At 39.5% G+C, this 19,736-nt stretch overlaps 1 protein-coding gene across 1 annotated transcript in view; it reads right to left on the minus strand.

Moving 5' to 3' along the window:
• FZD6 (frizzled class receptor 6) overlaps positions 1–19,736 on the minus strand; it is a 33,400-nt gene that overhangs the window by 5,050 nt on the left and 8,614 nt on the right. The window contains exons 2-4 of the mRNA XM_009277129.2: positions 6,174–6,370; positions 2,747–3,764; positions 507–655 (exon numbers count right to left, since the gene is read on the minus strand). Of these exons, the coding sequence (XP_009275404.1) occupies positions 507–655; positions 2,747–3,764; positions 6,174–6,370 (1,364 nt within the window). The remainder of the gene's footprint in view (positions 1–506; positions 656–2,746; positions 3,765–6,173; positions 6,371–19,736) is intronic.

The raw sequence follows: 19,736 nt of genomic DNA on the forward strand, positions 1-19,736 counted from the left end.
TCTTCCTTTTTTCCCTTTTTAAAAATGGGGGTTATGTTTCCCCTTTTCCAGTCAGTGGGAACTTCACCGGACTGTCATGACTTCTCGAATACGATGGATAGTGGCTTAGCAACTTCATCCGCCAGTTCCTTCAGGACCTGCAGATGGATCTCATCGGGTCCCACGGACTTGTGCACCTTCAGGTGCCTTAGATGGTCTCCAACCTGATGTTCTCCCACAGTGGGTGGCTCTTTCTTCTCCCAGTCCCTGCCTGTGCCTTCCGTGGCTTGGGTAGTGAGGCTCGAGCACTTGCTGGTGAAGACCGAGGCAAAAAAGTCATTGAGTACCTCCACCTTCTCCGTATCCCGGGTAACCAGGTCACCCATTTCATTATGGAAAGGGCCCACATTTTCCCTCGTCTTCCTTTCATCCCCGATGTACCTGAGCTATATTTAAGAAACGTCTGAAATCCAACTTATTCTAAAGTATACACTTTAAAAAACAGGAATAAAAAAAATTGTTCTTACTCTCTTTTGCGGTTTCTGTTGAAGAAATTGGCCCATTCAGAACAGGTCTTTTTACTTCCCACCCAGAAGACTGGAGATATGCCAACAATTAATGTCAGCAGATATTTCATCAGAAACAAAAATATTTCTGGTCTTGCTAGTGCCTTTGCCTAGAAGATAACAAAGTTTAATAAATGCAAAGAAGAAAATATACTTGTTGATTTATTTTTTAAATGCAGAAAACAAATTATGTAAAAGAGAGACTTTCTCCTTACGGCTGTTGTTCTTTGTTGAGGCTTGTACTGTGGACAAATGTTAGACATGTACAGTCAAGTCAGACCTGGTTAATATCTACAGCTGAACACACAGAGAGGAGATTAGTCAGAAGGAAATATTTTTCTTCTAAATTGAAAGGAAAGATTATTTTGCAGGTAATAGTATTAGTAACCATGTTCTTCAGAGATAGTTTGTATGTATAAGATTTATCCCTTCAACTTAAAAGAAACAGTTAAGTGGATGAGTTGGGAGTTAATCAGATTAGACAGCATCTTCAAGGAGCCGCAGGGAACTACATAGTAGTTTTCTGTTTATTGCAAAATTAATCCACCTATTTGCAGAACTGGATCATAGGAGCTGAGACATTTAACTCAGTAAGAGATTATTATCTTCTGGTTCCATGCTGCAAATTTAATTTACATTACCTGGCTTATCTGCCAGTCCCATCTATGAAAGTCACTATTTTTCATGGCCAGGTAACATTAGCTACTTAAACTGAAGTTTGTTTTTGTTTGGTTTTGATCTGGCCAATGTAATAAAAGTGTACAAGCTAGCTCAGGTAAGCCAAGGCCAAGCACGCCACTTTAAGCTACTCCATAGTTAGCACATGCTTTTCATTACAGGGACAGATCCCATTAAGTATGTCTTTGTGTAATATTCCCTGTTGCTATTTACTCTTTCCAATAGGTTAATTAAAGGCTGAGGAGACATGCTCTTTCTGCCTTATTATGCCAAGCTGTTACATTTCAGCACTACAAAACAAGTTTTTTTTTAAAAAGCATAAAAGCCTTGTTTTCAACCTTGTATATTTTGGACCATTTAGGTTGATACAGAGCGCAGTGCAAAACCGGCTGAAGACAAAGTGCACTTGTTAAGAATGGTAATAGAAGCACAAATAACCAAGAAGTCTGTGAGCTGTGCTACTCTCAGCTTACACTGACTTCAATACAGAGGATATAGAGGATGTTTAAGGATGGGGAAGGATCAAGCCTTATCATTCCATAATGCCTGTGTTTATATTCCTCTTTTTAATGATAGTTTATTGCAGTAAAAACATAGATGCTAAGTGCAAAGCCATGAAAGAAGACATGAGACAATTGCACTTCTCTTCGTGATGGTGTCTTCTTTTGTATTTGTTCTTAAATGGAAAGAAACAAACCACAAATTACTTGCGATTGCAGGGAGTTTTGTGTACTTACAAGAGATTTAATCCATAGAGAGTACTGAACATAGGCAGATATACTTTAAAAGCCTTTCCAAGGAAGTTGGTTGTTTTGTTTTTTTTTTTAAAGAGTCAAATGTTAAGTAGGAATACCTCCGCAATTTAAAGTGCTGTTGGGTTGTTTGTTTTTTTCTTTTTTTTTTTTGTTTGGTTGGGTTTTTTAAAGATTTCTTCACATTACTGAACATCAGCCCACAAATGACAGCTATCATGGAAAAAAAAATATACTGGAAATTTGTTTTGTAATTTCAAGTGTTTTACACTTCTACTCTGAAGAAAAAAAGATGAAAATTATTTTAAATCTATGTTTATAAGCAACATTTTAAATGCAATTTAGATTCAATTTTCAAGAATCATTATTTCAGCTTCAACTGAAATCGATGCAAACTCACCTTAGTTACTTTGATACTGAGCTAGGCACCCAAATACTGAGCAACCACTTTTAGGAACAGATGCTGTGAAGAACGATCCTCCCCCCCCGGCACAATTTGTAACATGAAGTTCAAATATTGTAAAGTTTATATATTCCCTTTAGAGCTGTGAATTGGAATTTAATTGCTGAGTGCTATCAATTTGTGAAAAATTTCAAAGCAAAAGTATGATACCACCGATTTTGACTTAAAAAGCAACTAATCACTGCATGTTCTTGAACTGATTACTCAATGTGAAAATAATTAACTAACTGCACAGAGGATACGGTGATGCATCATGGTTTTTGCCAATTAACTTTCCAGTATTATTTATAAAGGAAACTGCTACTTGCCTGATAAGGACAAGGAATATGGTACTGGTCACAGTGGTCAAATACCCAAGTCGTTTCCCAGATTTTCCGGTTCACCAGTTCATAGACATAACATCCAAGAAGTGCTACAAGTGGCACCAAGTATAAACCACTAAAAACTCCAATTCGGATCATAAATTTCTTTAGCTTCTCCTGGTTTCTGCCATCGTGCTGTATGACTTGCCGCACGTGATTTAAAGAAATAATACCAGCTAAAAGAAGAGAGAGACCGAAAAAAACACAAAGGCACAACGGCAAAAGCACAAAGTACAGAGAGGCATCCAGATCGTAGAGACCCACAAAACAAACTCCACTGATATTGTCCCCTTCAACTTTGTTCATTGCAAGGAGCATAATGGTTAGAAAACCAGGTATTCCCCACGCAACTGCGTGGAACCACATGGCCTTTTGCGCAATAGCTTCACAGCTCCATTTTCTTCCCGCCGCAAGGAACCAAGTGATTGTAAGAATCACCCACCATATAGTTCCTGCCATAGTGAAAAAATACAAAACCATGAAAAGGACAGTACAGGCTTTGTTTTGGGAGCCAAGAACAACTGTTTCACCAATTTCTAACTTATCATCTGCCTCGTTACAGGCAGTTCTGTTCCCAAGTAAAAATCCGATAAAGTACATTAGAGAGACTATGCTATAACAGACAGAGTAATATATGATCGGCCTCTCTGGGTACCTAAACCTTTTAACATCAATCAGGAAAGTCAGGAATGTGAAAAGCGTAGCACAAAGACAAAAGATTGAAACTATTCCAATGAAGCTTTTCGCAACATCCAGTTCATAATTTTTGAAGTACATATTGGGACACGGGGGTGCACACTGATCAATTCCTAGAAACTTGTAGCCTTGTCCATTGGTAGTGTGTAGGTGTCGTGGACACCAGAATCCATAATCCCTTCGGGTCTGGCCCAAGGTCTTCTGAGTTCCATGTACGTTTGTGGTTACAGCAGCAGTGGCAGGAACAGTCTCATCACAATTGACTAGTCTACATAAACAAACAGAAGAGGAAATATCTTAATATCCCTCATTCTCAACTATAATTATTTCTTAGAAAAAAAAAATCTGATTCTAAGCACTGATAAATTTTATAGATAATGCAAAATGTGCATTACATAAAAAAATCAGGTGGCATTTTAAAAAACAGACTTCAAATATTTTCAGTTTAGAAGACTATTCAAACACAGCTATTTAACCGTTGATCTCTATCTGTTGTTTTATTGCTTATGAAACACTACTCAAATTGCAATTGTTCTTTTAGAGTCTTAAATTCTACTAAACTTTTACATAGGTACATAAAAATATTTACAGTAGTTTTTTTTTAATCTGGATGACAACAGACTGTCGGGGACAGCAAATGATCTTGTCAAAATGGAAGCTTTAACCAAGAGTATCTAGAATTAACTGATGACTAGTATATGATTATTATTACAATTTTTTGTGTTATAGTGGTATTTCGTTGTCGACAACAATAAAACTACCTCACTGAAAAAGGCAAAAGCAAAAGATATAAGCATTATAAAAAATTATCACTGTTTTAGCAATTTTTTCCTAGCTCCACAATGTTAATTTAGAAATTGCTCAAGACTCAATTGCTCAAGTCTTTAATTGCTCAAGGGTCTAACTGGACACAACATATGACCTTTTTATATGGTTACTATAGTATTAGCAGTGTTGGACATATTTTCAAACTAGATTATGTAAGTATAACTCAAACAGGTAAGCACTCACTCAAAATGGGATTTGTATTTATAAGCATTCCAAGTTTAAGCATATATTTAAAAAGAACAAGTTTTGCATTCTAGCTTTTAAAGCAAGATTCTGTTGTCTCAAAACATTCTTTGTCAAACTCTATTGTAAGAGTCCATCAACGTCAGTTTGCAAGCTCAGCTTGAGCTAAAAAAACCTTCTGTTCTTTTTCTCTGCATTATCATGCCGTCCAAACAAATCCACACTAATCATTAAGAAAACTGATTCTGTAGCAGATTCTTTCGTTAACCATAGGCCAGACCAGTATGCACGGGAACAGTGTGAACTTTATTCACCCATGTCTTAATAGGCATTATGCATGTCTGTAAGAATACAAGAGCGTGAATCTCAGGATTCTGGTTACTGCTTATCCTCACGCCAGCGTCTATTCCATGGGTTCCAGCAGTAGGATGTCTGCCGTTGTAAGAACATCCTGCATTACATGGACCATATCAGCTACTGGGGAGACATCATTTCACATATGAACAGAGCAGGTTCATTTTCAGTAAATGCTAGCAGTAATAGAATAATTTAGAGCCGCAGTGATTCCTGCAAAAATGTAATTTGATTTAAAATGTCATTTGAAACATATATTGAATAACTGGATTCACTTGTAATTTTTCTAATTTTCCAAAACAATTCTTGAAGACATTTGCTGCGCTGAGTGGCACTACTGTTGCCTAGAAGCTCACACTGGATAAAAAAAGTTGATGCCTTCTTGTTTTAAAACCCCACAACTTCAGTTTTTCTGCAGAATTAACGGAAAAGGCATTAATGCCATCTGTCATGTTCACTCCGATACGGATTTCTACCAGAGATCACAACATAGGACTACTGTCCCAGGTTTCCCTCAGCCCTATCACAGATTAGCAACTGCATGGGGGTTAGAAAAATTATTTGAGTTTCCACTCTCTGCTCCTTTCCTGTACTTCTTGCCCTGACTTGTGTTAAAAAAACCCCAAACATCTGGCCTTAATCGTTTATAAATATCTGCAATTGAAGGTCAGAATCTCAAGAAGATTACACTAGAGTGTTTTCAGTGGTTTCCACTGAATATATAGAGACTCATCTTTTCCCCAAATGTAGTATTAACTGTCTTTTCTCTGGAACAGACACGTGAACTTTTGGCAGGCAGTACAGGAAAAGCAATACAAGATTGAATTTGCACGTTTAAGCGGTTAGGAGTAAGAGAAGGCTTCCACTATTTAATGTTCTGTGTCCATTCAAATATAGACTATTTTATATTTCATTATTTTATGAGCGATTATTTATAATAGCCCCATGAAGTACGTATGATCATCCCTAGTTTAGAGGTCAGAAACCAAAGTAAAATCTATGCTGTAACATTTAATATTTTAAGAAACTTATAGTAAAAAGCTCCTTTTTGCAGTGATACGAACACTGAAAAGAACTGCTGCAGAACTTTGTTGCAAAAAAGTCACAAGCAGAAACAGCAGGTGATCATCTGAATAATGAAAAAAAGTTTTAATAAAAAAAAGTCCTATGCATAAGCACTGTAGGGTCACCAGTGATGAGGAACCTACAGCAAGGAGATACTTAATATTCTGTCTCAGATTTTCAACTCAGTCTAAGTCAAATATGAAAATATCACCCCACCCACCATCTGTCAACATGAAAAATACCCCACCTGGTACATTCCAGCTCTTCAGGCCATGTAATTCCAAAAGTGTCCATCAACTGCTTACAGTCAGAATACACTTTCTCACAGAGGCTTCGACAAGGGTGAATCACATGAACTTGCTCCAGGCAGGCAGGGACAAAGGCTTTGCACAGAAATGTGTGGACGTCTGGTGAACAGTGAAGATTCATAACTGTAAGAAAAGGCTACAGGGAAGAAAAAGGCTTTGGTTAGTAAATTTAAAAAGAGAATTCAAGGCATCAAAACTGACTTTCATCACTATGGCTCACATTTGTTCCCCTGTAGGTTTGAAAAGGTACTAGAAAATAGTGTTTGTTCAGCAGTTGTGAAAGAGCAAAACCCGGTGGCCTGAGCAGCGAGCAGCTCTGTTAGCACGTCTAGCCCAGGCCCTGCCCTGGGATCTTGGCCTACCTGTAACTATTCAAACCTGGGCTTTCCTATTTGACAATAATAGAAATCTGAAAGGTATTATGAAAGCCCAAGATTTTTAAAAAAATAGGGTAAAACATTAAGTTTCTACGTTCACCAGTCAGCTTCTAAATAAGTGCCCTGACATTTTTAAAGGTGGTCTGCCCCTGTACTTTCTGTTAAATTACATTTTCAGTCCTAAGTGGTATGTGACACTCCTCATCTTCTCTCATGCTAGAGAGGTTTGGGTTTTTTTGATTAATGAGGTCCAAATATCAATATTCCTCATTTAAACATTGCATTTCAAAATCTCAGCATGACTGATAATTTCTCTATCTGTATTACCGCGCACCAGGCAGTGAATAACTGATGACTGCTCTTACTAGAGAATTCATAGAATGAAATTTAATGCAACCCTTTTTTCCCCCCCAATTCATTCAATCCATTATTTACAGCCAGACAGGCTTTTAAGGAAAAAAAAAAAACCCAACAACCACTTTATCAACTTTATTATTAGAGAAAATTATTTTAGCTGAAATACTACCGCATGTGCAAACTTCAGACAAACCAGAAGCTGTTGGTCATTTTTGCAACTGCTGCGTTGTTGTAAGGGCAGCTAATTGAAGGAAGCAAGCGATGACACGCTAACAGCATCCATCGCCAGGCGCGCCCCTGTACTTCTAAGCGGGCCGCATGCCTACAGCAACGGGGCCAACAGAAGGGAGCGGAGGTGCTGGGGGGCTGTGTAAGCAGGCCCTCCTCTTAGCGAGCACCGGCAGAAATAAAACTGAAGAAGCCAACCACGTGCCGGTGACCTGTTGGTGACTCTCTGGACATGTGGAGACCAGATCACAGATCAGCTAGGGCCACGAGGCGCCAGGCATTGCCAGGACACGGGGCACACATACGGCACGCCGACATTTCACCCACGCAAAGAGCGCTGGGGCGGCAGGCCGGTGGGGGTGCGCAGAACGGATCGGCTCCTCCACCCCGCTCACCGGGCCTGCAGAGACTGCCCAGCGAAAAGGAAGGGAAGCAGAGCGGGCTGGTGGGGCGTTCGTGTGTTGACAGGCTCCGACCTCGCTGGTGCTCGAACAAGCCCCAGCCTTCGGATCCACTGCAGGCTGCGGTTCGCTGTCCTGTCTGCCACGCCAGGTACACATTCCTGATCCAGCTCATGAGAGTAAAACAAGCTAATTTAAACACCATTCTGAGGGAACTAACCCACGGCTGAGGGTGAAATCATACTGCAGGATCACGGCAGCCTTTTTACGTAGGCTTTTTGATAAAACGCTTCTTGGATTTCAGGAAAAAGGAATCTCCATATCACACGTAAATAGTCAAATTCATGCGTCAGGAAAGCTGAAACAGTATTTAACACACTTGGAAATGTGCTGATAAATAGGGACACTGCATGAAATTGTCAAAGGAGGCAGAATTTTTAGTAAGATTTTTATTAAGAATTTTATTTAATTCTTTGCCATTAACAGCTATGTATCTCAAATATTCAACCAATGACTAGTGAAGGAAGGATTAACTTCTGAGCCCAGAATAGTATCCTTATTTTTGTCAGCTTTTAAGTATCCCAAATATATATACACCCATACCCCAAGAGCAAGTCTTACTACTGAGCATGCAGTTTAAAAGGAAAGACATTGATAAATAAGTTTTCCCCTTCAAAATGGAATATCTACAAATCCTCAAGGGATCTTTGTAATAAACATAGGAATGTGTGGGGAGCGGGGGGAAGGGCGAAGATAAGGCAGAGCAAGAATAACAGAAAAACACTTTATGGAAAAACCAAAAAAAATGTTGGCACCATCCTTCAGAGCACTCCGGCTGCGTGCTGCATCTGCAGATGCCATTACAGCAGGCGCACAGAAGTCTGATCCCCCCTCTGGATGTCTGCTCTGGAGCTGCCTTCTCAGGAACCCAAGACTTCAGTATTTTATGACAAGGAGAGAAGTATAGCTCTGGTATAATGTGCTCCAGTTCCATAAGTTGGATTATTTCCTAAATGCTACACGGCTTCAGATGAAAAAAATAGTCAGGAGTTAACCCTAAATGAATTAAATTTCCTTTGCACAATTATGATGCTTGTTTTCCTTTCAATTAAATTTTATTTGCTCCAATGTTTAATTTATGTTAGCTTTGTTCTTCCTGGCACTTAGGATAAAATAAAGACAATAGCCTGAGTAGTCATATACATCTCCTATAGAAATTGAGTGTACTTTTGAAATTAAGTCTTGTAGAAATTGTCTTGATTGTTATGAATTCTTCCTTTTTATCACCCACAGTTCATCTCAGCTGATAAAAAATAAAATTAATTTTCTACAGCAAGTTTTGGGGTGCCGGTCAAGAACTTTTGCAGACTTAAGTAAAACAGAAATATTTTCTCTAGAAAGTAAGAATTAAAAAAAAAATTAATATCTATGAAACCAACTTTTTCTAAAGAGATATTTTACTAGCTATTTACTAACAATTTTTAAATAACATTTTCCAACATAGCTAAAAAGGCTACATATCATAAGTTCGCTCCCTTGATACAGAAAATGAGTATAAAGAAAGCACTGTCTGGTGAAGAAAGTCAGGACATAAATCCAACCTTTACCATTCTAACAGAATTTCTGTTATATGAAAATACTTAAAAGCTAAAATATCACAAGAATCACTACACAATAATACTCTATATTAGAGGTAGATAATGACAAGCGAAAATTAAATGCTTGCAAAAGTTTTACTACAGCATGTTGTCATTGGCTACTGTTGTTTAAAGAACATATTTAAGCACAAAACTACCCTAACAGATAAATTCAAAAATGCAAAATTGTAGGAAGGAAGCTATGCTCAGCCTGTAATGTAATCAGAGTAGAAATCCAAGGACTTGGCTGATGAGTAATTGTTCTCACAGCATTTCTTTCAGCCTGCTAAAAATATTTACCTTTTGACACCTGAAAACATGAGCACAGGTTAAGAGCAGGAGGTTTGGTGTTCTGAAAACACAAGCAGACCTTATCAGTCAGACCAAACATGCAGTTCTCACCCCGGCTGGTAGCAAGGGGAGGTACAAGATGACAAGCTGACATCCCTCCCAGTTTCCAACAATCAGTGGTTTAGGAAACTTGAGGAGCACCAGGTTATAACACCGGCATTGTGTTGAAGAGACACCAACAGACCTCCTTTCTTCCTAGAACACATCTAATTCCCTTTTTCAACCATTTATGCTTATACTCTTTGCAAAAATACTACAGCAGTAAGTTATACTGCATAATTTAATCAGGCACTGCTGAGAAAATACTGCATTTTATTTGTTTATTGTAACTCCCAGTTTTGCAACCTAGTTTGTGTTTTGACAGTTAACAGATTGCTCTCTACTTTTTCCACGCCATTTTGCCATCCTGCTATCTTTTACATATTATATTTATATATCAGCATAATAATGTTTTACATTTTGATTTCTACTCCTTTCATAATATACTTTTGCCTTCCATTTGCCTTGACTACACTTCAACACTGACCTCACATTTCCACAGAATCCACAGTGACGACAAAGACTCTGAGTGACAGTAACTAATATAATACCATGCACATCTACTTGTATGAATAGCGGGGGTTATTTTTCCCTGTATTCATTACTCTGCATTTACCATCCCTAAATCTCACCTACCATTTTACTGTCCAACTGCATCTATCACAAGACCTTTCTGCAACTCCTTAGTCTTTTTTTTTTTCTTAGCAAATTCACTATCCATCCCTCTTCCAGGTCATTTATGAGTTAGTTGTGTCAGAGGTTTCAGTACAGATGACTAGGGGGAACGACTCTAGTCATTTATTTGCTATAGGACCAAACAATCAGCTAATGATTTCATACCTACTTGTCACAAAACATTTATTTATTCCTACTTTTCTTCTTGTTCTTTAGGTAGTCATTGGAAAAGAAAGTTCCCATTGGGTTACCAGCATAGTTTCTTTAAAAAAGATAGGTTATGACCATGTCAAAGCCTTTTTGAAAACTGAAGTATAATATGCAGGCTGAGTCACCCCCTTTCAACAAAGTTACTGAGTCCATCAGAAAAACTCCAATACCTTTTACAGGCAATGATTTCCCTCAACCAAAAAAACTCTATAAAACATAAAACTTCACCTCAAGCACACACAAATAGGATTTTTAAAATACAGATTTATTTTCAGAAACTGCCTACTTTTACCGTTTAAGAACAGCAAAAAAGGTCGTGAATCGCACCTGGAACTCTGCTAACAATTACATATCTCTAAATGTGGGCTTCACTTCCAGCTAGCCAATTTGGAAATGTTTCATTATAGAAAATAATAGGTCTGCATTTCCTGATGGACCATAAAAGCAAAATCTCACCAAAACCACAGTATTCACTCCTCCTGCTGGATAGCATGTAAGCAAAAAGGTATAAAACCAAGATCACAGGCTCACTGAGAGTATGAATTGGTTGCTTCAAGGCTGTGTTATACGGATCACGGGTGTCCCAACCACCAACTATTTCTTACCCAAGCGGTTAGCTGGCTAACCTGCACACATGCGCATGTTTATGTCCTGAGCATCCAAGTCCAAGATTAAACCCACAGATTCACCAAGCCAGTGAATTTAGACTCTAGTACCATGATGTTTTCTTCAGGAAGGTCAGGATGTACAGGTGGCACAACCACATGAAAAGGCACTTGGCATTTCTAGCGTTAGCAACCATTGCTCTGTCACATGAAGGACGGAGATGAAAACCTGCAGATTTGGTGATGGCAGTGCTAAAAATAGAGTGAGACCAGGCTCTTTTAAAACCAAGAACGGAGCCTCACAAAGCCAATACAAGTCCCAAAATATAAATTCTCATCCTCCTGCCAATGGGAAAAAAAACAACAAACAGTAAGAGGCAAACTAGAACACACTAACAATCTGCCAGAAAAACCTCCAACAAACTAATCACAGCTGTAAAGCCAGAGATTATGTAGTCTGTAAGAACAGAAGTGCTGCCTCAAGCAATAGCAGTGAAGAACTGAGGGTTGTGAAATGCAAACTTGCCCCTGCATTGTCAGTGCAGAATACGAGGGGCATGTGCCCTATAGAGAAACCTCCCAGTGCAAAACAGTCTGAACTGAACCCTGTGAAGCATACACGTACCCACTGTGGACTGTGAATACGGTCAAACAATCAAAGGGAGTAGAGCATCACCAGCCAGCGAGAGGAATATCCTCTGCACTGAACAAAACACCAACACCTTACTTAGTCTGGCTTTTTGCCTCTGGATAGAACATAACAGACATACTACGTAAAGAATCTAGGATTTACTAATCTCAGAAATCCAGTTATGGTGTGGTCCTAGAAACAATAACACAACTGAGATGAGTGAAAACAAATGGTGAAGAGTACAGAATAAATGGCTAGGTGCAAACACGCTCTTAAACATGCTTTGCCAACAAGTAAATTGCAACCTAGAACTGTACGTCAATCTTGTGCTCAGCATGCTTCTCTGTTTTGTGCTTAGCAAGCTTATAAGTCCACAACACGACAGAAACAAGCTTTTATTCCAGGCAGACAGTGCAGATGCTCTGTTCTACCTCATCTCAGTTTTATCCTAGAGGAAAGTATTAGAGAAATGATCAGATGTCTCTAGGGTTGGGATGTATGATAACTACTAACATATGCCAAAACAAGTGAAAATGTTCTCCTGTACTCTGCTGATTAATGTCACAGAAATATTTAAATAACATAGAAAATGGTGGATCAAAATATCGAGGTCTTTGTTACAATCAGCTATGGTAAACCCTGATTGTAAGAGACAGGAAATATCTTGAATTGCTGAGATACACAGAGGATAACAGCCTTTGTTCAGCCATTGGAGCCAGTTATTTAAGACAGTAACAACCTACTCTGCTAACCACTGAGGTCTAGCTACCAAGTTAAAACATTTAGTTTAGTTAACCTAGTTAACTCTGAGGTTAACTAAGTTAAACAATGAGAGACACCAGCTGTCCCACTGTTAAGCAATGGTACTCGTTTCATGATTTGATACTAATCTTGTGACCTAAAGCAACGACATTACAACCTTGTCACTTACATAACTGTATTTCAATCGTGGAAGCAAACATGGGCTTAAATCTCAACTTCTACAATCATACTACGCTGTGTACCCCAGATTCCTATCTATATTAAAGATACACATTGTTATTCACAAAACAATTTACCTGCTTTACAGGAAATAACACCTCACCTTAATGATTAATAATGATTCATAATTTACAGCACCAGACTCAAACACAACTACTGTCCAGTAAGTGCCATTACAGAATTAAAGTACAACGTCAAAACCTAAACACAATATATTTTACATATACACTTTCATATGTGATATGTAGGAAACACGGCCACTGTCAACCATGGTATAATCAAACGGGTCTCAAAAGAATAGGCAGTAATTACTGTTTATACTCACAGAGCTATACTAACAATTAATCTTCACGGTACCTTTAGCCACTTTTATAATGATAATCTGTTTCAATTAGAAACAGTGAAACAAGTATGGCACGGTTGATTTAATCCTACACTATTGTTTCAATAGAGCTATTCTTGACTGGATGCGAACAAGATTAGCATCATACCCAGAGAGATTAATGCCTTCATACAATTCCCAGATGGGCTGGCAAGGGTGGTAATTTGCTCATGGTCACAGTGAATCAGCTGCCAAGAAACTCTGACTCCTAATTCATGCACAATTAATTAAGTCACAATAAATAAATGTCCTAACACATGAAACTAAATGAAGGATGAAGTTTTCAGGTTTGATTAGATTCAAGCAATGTTGAGAAAAGACTAGGTTCTTCCAGTTGAATGCTATATTGATGGACTTAGATCAAAGGCAAATTAAAGACACTTTCAAGTTGGTATGTAAGGATTTAGAAACTACTTTGCAGGAGGCTAAGGCAGTTTAAGAGTCAGCGTCTTGTTGTTACATGTCTGCTAGAAGTTGCTAATTCAACAGTAGAGCTGCAAAACAGAAACATGGGTGCAGCTTACGAACATTAGTGCAATGTCAACCATCCTTTAAACTACTAATGAAGATGGTATGAATTAATTTGCTATAGATTTAGGGGGGCCCCAAATACTCCATGTCACTACCTGAGCTGTGGGTAATAATCGACTATTGCTGCCAGCAGAAAGTATCAGTCATAATCTGTATTTTCTAACCTCAGTCAAAATTATATGGGTAACTCCCCTAAGACAAAAGTTTTTCAGGACTAGAATTCACTGATAGGAATAAAATATTTTAGATATAGAATCATAGAATAGTTTGGGTTGGAAGGGACCTCTAAAGGTCATCTAGTCCAACCCCCCTGCCGTGGGCAGGGACATCTTCAACTAGATCAGGTTGCTCAGAGCCCCGTCCAACCTGACCTTGAATGTTTCCCGGGATGGGGCATCCACCACCTCTCTGGGCAACCTGTGCCAGTGTTTCACCACCCTCAGCGTAAAAAATTTCTTCCTTCTATCTAGTCTAAATCTACCCCCCTTTAGTTTAAAGCCATTCCCCCTTGTCCTGTCACAACAGTCCCTGCTCCTCTCTCAGCCTTTCTTCGTAGGAGAGCTGTTCCATCCCCCTGATCATTTTCGTGGCCCTCCTCTGGACCTGCTCCAACAGGTCTGTGTCTTTCTTATGCTGAGGGCTCCAGAGCTGGACACAGTACTCCAGGCGGGTTTAATACGCATCATTACTCCATGCTAATTTGACAGAGGTAAAAGAAAACCATTGAGAGCACATGAATTTGACTTATTTTAATAAGCTGCTTTTAAACAAAGCAGCATTACTTTCTATAGCTTTCAAAATAGAATTAAGGCAAATACGATCATGTTTAATTTAAAAGCTTCTCAAACGTTTTTTAAATGTAATCAGTCTAGCATTTACAGAGATAAGCAGGAAATCTTTTGTCAGAGTAGAAATCAGGTTACTCCAGTAGTTTAAAAGACACAAATAGTTTAAGTTTCCTACTCAAGGACAATCTGGAGTTCAAGGAACTGAGGGGGAAAAACAGAAAAGAAAGAAAAACGTAGTAAACAAGCAAGTGGACCAAACAATGCTGTTCTGCAATGAAAGATGTTTGCAAAGATATGAGCTTTCACCTTTGTCCTTCAGCTGAACAGCAAAGGCAATGCATGCACTTGGACTTTCAAAGACAACAAGTTATTTTAGGGCTCTGAACAAAGCGTGGGGACAGCTTAACTTGCAGGAGTTGATAAACTGAACTGTTCCCAGCAGTCTGCTTCTCCCACAGCCGTACAGGTGTGGGAGCTGCCAACTGCAACTGGTCAGCACCTGAAGCACCATAATTTAGAAGGCAAAGTCTGTACAGGTGTGGGAGCTGCCAACTGGTCAGCATCTGAAGCACCATAATTTAGAAGGCAAAGTCAGATGGCAGCTGATCTTAAAAATGCTGTGCTGTAAACTCCAGTGGCTCAGGGACTGACTGGCCAGCAGTCAGATGATCATGCAGTGCAGACCCCGGGGGGCCAGACCTTCATCACCCACCTCAAGCTAAACTAGCCAGGCATGAGTTCAGATTGCAGGCTGTGCAACTGCTCAATGAGCTGAATTACTCATCATCTAAACGTTCAATATATTTGCAATGAAATCATGAGTATATTTGCAAACTCTTCACCATCATTCACCCCTACACTTATGTATGTGATATACTTTAATACATATTCAATTGTGAATCTTCATACCAGCTGTTCAAAGTTGATGGGACTATTAATGAGAAAGCCAACCAGGGTAAGGACAAGGCACATGGGGGAAGGTTTTCAGAGGTCAGTAGGGCAGCAAGACTCTCACTTACTTTAAAAAAAGCAAACCAAAAACAACTCTACCACCACAACTGGGCACTAAACTTGCCGTTGCCATTACCAGTATACACAGACACATACACAGAAAGATAAAGCAGGCTATTCTGCTTTTCACTTCTATGCACTCTGGACTGTTTTGCATTAACTAGCAACTACAGAATTTCTTTCTGTAGTAAAACAACTTAGTTACATGTTTTCCCTTTAGGTATTTCTTAAGTACAAAATAAAAATACATATATCCCTGTATTTCTTAACTCTAACAAAGGTTGGAAACAATATAAACAGGAATATTACATCTCACTAAGAAGTTACTCTGAAACAAACTAAAGTACAAGTATTCCAATACCTTCCAAAATAGCTTATGAGCAAAATTCACTGCATTTTGTGGTTCTAACCTAAATTATAGCTTGACCTAAATTATAGATATTCCAGCCTCTGCAATTTACAGTCCAAAACAAAAATTAGATAGTTTTCCCAAGCATTACAGAACTGAACTATTTATAGAAAACTTTCAATTATATATGGTTTTATCTCCACGTATACTATACAGAGCATAAAAGACAGACAAATACAAGTTAACTGAAGGAAAAGTATACTGCGGGCCCTCAAATATCTGAAGTCTAGACAGAGCTTCATTACATCTGGACTGTGGTAGCAGAAGGACCTCAAAATAATCTTAAATTCTTCATGTATTTGCCATGTATTACAGGAGTAAATGGATTTATTGCTGAACTTTGTGTAGAATACAATTTAGAAGATTACCAGTAATGCTGTTGATAGACTGCCTGTTATCCATAAAAAAACTCCTCATTCGAAGGGAATTCCAGCAGAAGCCGTTACTGCTCTGGTTCCAAAAAAGTCAGACCAGATTCATGGTTCCCCCCTGTCTTTGTGAGTGTGGAGACACACTTTAGCAGAACAGTACCACTCAAGTTACCAGAGTAGTAACCCTGCACCACGCTTTCTTCCTTGCCTACTTCACACATAAACTAAATCAGGAAAATCTCAGTCATGACAGGATTGATTTTCTCAAGCAATCTTCTGTCAGTCTTCTGCGACATCAACTAAAGCAATCAAGAGCCAGATCCACAAAGAGGACTGGCTATTGCAACAGAAACTTGTGATGCCTGATTTCCAGGCACTTCACAAAGTCCTCAAAAGCAGTTTCCCTATCCAATGTCCACACAGAGAGGCACCCGAGAACGACGTTCACAGAGTTCAGGAAGCAGAGATAGCCTCACAGCCAGAAAAAAAATGTTCAAGAGGAGCAGGAATCAAATAGTACCTATCTCCCAAAGTTAGGAAACTAATGCCAAGCTCCAAGGCAGCATTTATGCAACAGACTACTTCTCAAAATGCTCAGGGATCCATGTTCAGACACTTCCTTTGCCAGTCTATAAAACAAAAATTTAAGCAGTCTTAAAAAAAAAAAGCTTAAGTCAAATGCTCAGTGACTGGTACGCTCATGGGAGAGAAACTGGGGATTCTGTTCCACTGAGTATTTAAGTATTTTAAATAAGGTGATATAGGATCAACAGAGAAAAGCAAGAGACATTTCTGCGCCAGAAAGCCATACAATCTGCAGTTAGGGAGTCACCTGTCGCTGCCAACTCAGCCTGGAAAGGACAACCAGTCCTCTTCCCCACAAGTTATTCAACTCCCCTTTTCTAAACCCAAGCCATGCTAACACTAGGAGAACACCAGAGCATTCGATGCCCTTTACCATCACAGAGTTACCGGGATGGCAAGAAAACCATTCTGTGGATGCAAAGGCATCCGAACCAGCTCTGCACAGACCAGCACCAGCCCAGCCAGGTGCATTTCTACATGGCTGCTGATCCTGCCTTGAGTCCCCCCCAGGAACACAGTTATATGGCACAACACCTTTGGCTCAAAGCTGACCCCACTAGACCTGAGGAAGCTCTGCAAGAAGCCACGCTGTTGCCTGCATCAAGTTTTCCACTCTTCGTAGACCTGGGCTAGCCATGCTATTGGTTAGGTGGGGGCAGAGATATTGTATATAAATTGGAAAATCACCTGGCTTATGAAGTTAATTCCCATGCTAACGGGGAATAATAAACTGCCACCCTCAGCCTCCCAAATCCAACAAAACGAAAAGTAACCACACCCGTTGATTTCTTGCCCTATCTCATAAAAATGAGACATAGCTTGTCTCACGGCCAGCCAAGCAGCGTGTCAGTGGAACTGGAAATACTAAAATCAGAAGACAGAGGTAAGAACTGCAGGTGGTGAGGTAGATAAATGCGGCTTCATGGGCTTCAACTCAGTCATCTGACTTGTGCATGCCTGACTGACATTGTCTCTTACATCACAACAGAGTGAATGGATTAGTGAAAGTTTACAGAAATTAGTAATTTTAATCATTTTCATGCAGTACAGTTTCAAGTGCTTTCCTGAACATCAAATAGACTGGCTCAGTCCCCAGAAAATCTGCACAAGTCACTTCTGTCATGCACACGGGTTGACAAGGAGGACGGGATCTTCTGAATGAATTCTCAGTAGCACAAGAGCACAGACCAACACAAGTCAGACACAGCACTAGAAATGAATGGCCCAAGAGTCTGACCACAAACCAGAGACAGTTCAAAAGAACAATGGAAAACTGGGTGGCAGCCTCGGTTTGTTTGTGTTTGGGAAGCTTTCACCATGTAGCCAACTTTCTATATACTTAGCATCCACCATCTGCTGTAAATTTTGATCCAGAGTAATTTTCTGTAAAATCAGTGCTTCTGGGAAGATCAGCATGCATGCAAAATGGAAAACCAGGCCTTCCACTTTAAATTAACTTCTGTGGCTACCATCTTCACTATAGCTTGAAAATATAAAATTATAATTTTTATTAATAACAATCATTATTATTCAGAGTAGATCATTATTTTAATAGGAAAAGCAGTACTTAAGATTTTTAAAAAGATATACATAAAATCTCTTTTGAAAAAAATGTGATACTTCATTCCTAAGTATTTGTGGGAAATAGTTAAAATCTTCCACAGAGGTATATTTCTTTTGTGGCATTTTTGTTCAGTTATTTATTTTTATGAAGATAAAATGTCTAAAACAATTATGACCTGAGTAATTATAGATTTTTGCTCTATAGACATAGGTATGTATCTTAATTAAATTACTTTCATTTATTAACTTTTATTTGTTCCTAATTTTTATTTATTCTGAGACACAGGCCAACCAGAGAGGCAAGAAAGCAAGAAAAACAACTTGCTTTTAAATAATATTTAAAAAAAAAATCCAAGTTCTAAAGGATCAATACGGCAGCTGGTAAGGAAAGATGCTAATTCCTTTACCCCATTACTTGATGATCACCTCCTCCTTCCTCCAAATGTAAGATATCCAAATATAAGAAAGGGCTCTCTTAAAGCTAAAGATGTTACTACAGGATCCTCTTTCTGCATGCAGTGCTTCACACAGTCTCTCCTCCATCCCTCCAAAATCTCCACCCAAATCCTTGACACTTTAAAGACCCTGCCTCCTCCTGCTAGTGAGATCAGAGTCAAAGGAGAGACAGTTTCCCAACAATTCATTGCTTGCTGTAGCACAGAAGTAACTTACCACTACCTGGCGGGACAACCTGGTGTGAGCTTTCACCCACCCCTCACAGGAGCCAGTCTAAACAGAAACAGGTACATCCCCAGCACCTCCATCACACTGCAGAAACCTTCACCCGTGAGAAGCTGGGGGCTGTAGGGAGCTCACAAGCCATGTCATTGTACTGTAACCTCACAGGCAGTCAAGGACTCGTATTTGCTTTTCTTCTCCTTCACAGATGCCTCTGATAAGGAGGTGGATGCATCCTCCTCTTTATCAGAGGCATATGCAATGCAATGGCACCTCTTCCTTCTCCCTCTTCCCCCAGCATCTCATTCCTAGACTGCTGCAGACAAAAGGCAGCACACGCCCTGGGGGAGTCACCCCTGAGGCGATGCTGCAGCACCTTGCAGCTGAGGTGGCACTAGGGAAGGCAGACAGAGGAACAACGCTGTGCAAGTAGTCACTGACAGGCCCACCAAGGACACGGAAAAGGGCCGGAGCAGCTCTTGGCCCACCCCGCTGCCCAACTGGTAAAGGATCAGGAGGCTTTAGACATGTGACAGGGGTAGCACTTTCTGCAGGAGACCTTTTATTTCCCTCCAGAACGGCCAAACTATTAACTAGAGCAGCAGCCGGTGGGGTAGATGCATGAAGGCCTAGAAGAAGTCAGCCCAATCCTAGAGAGGTAATTCCATCCTTATCAATAACTGCTATTCACG

The sequence above is a fragment of the Aptenodytes forsteri genome, unplaced genomic scaffold (assembly GCF_000699145.1).
Source record: "Aptenodytes forsteri isolate BGI_AS27 unplaced genomic scaffold, ASM69914v1 Scaffold145, whole genome shotgun sequence".
Classification (NCBI taxonomy): domain Eukaryota; kingdom Metazoa; phylum Chordata; class Aves; order Sphenisciformes; family Spheniscidae; genus Aptenodytes; species Aptenodytes forsteri.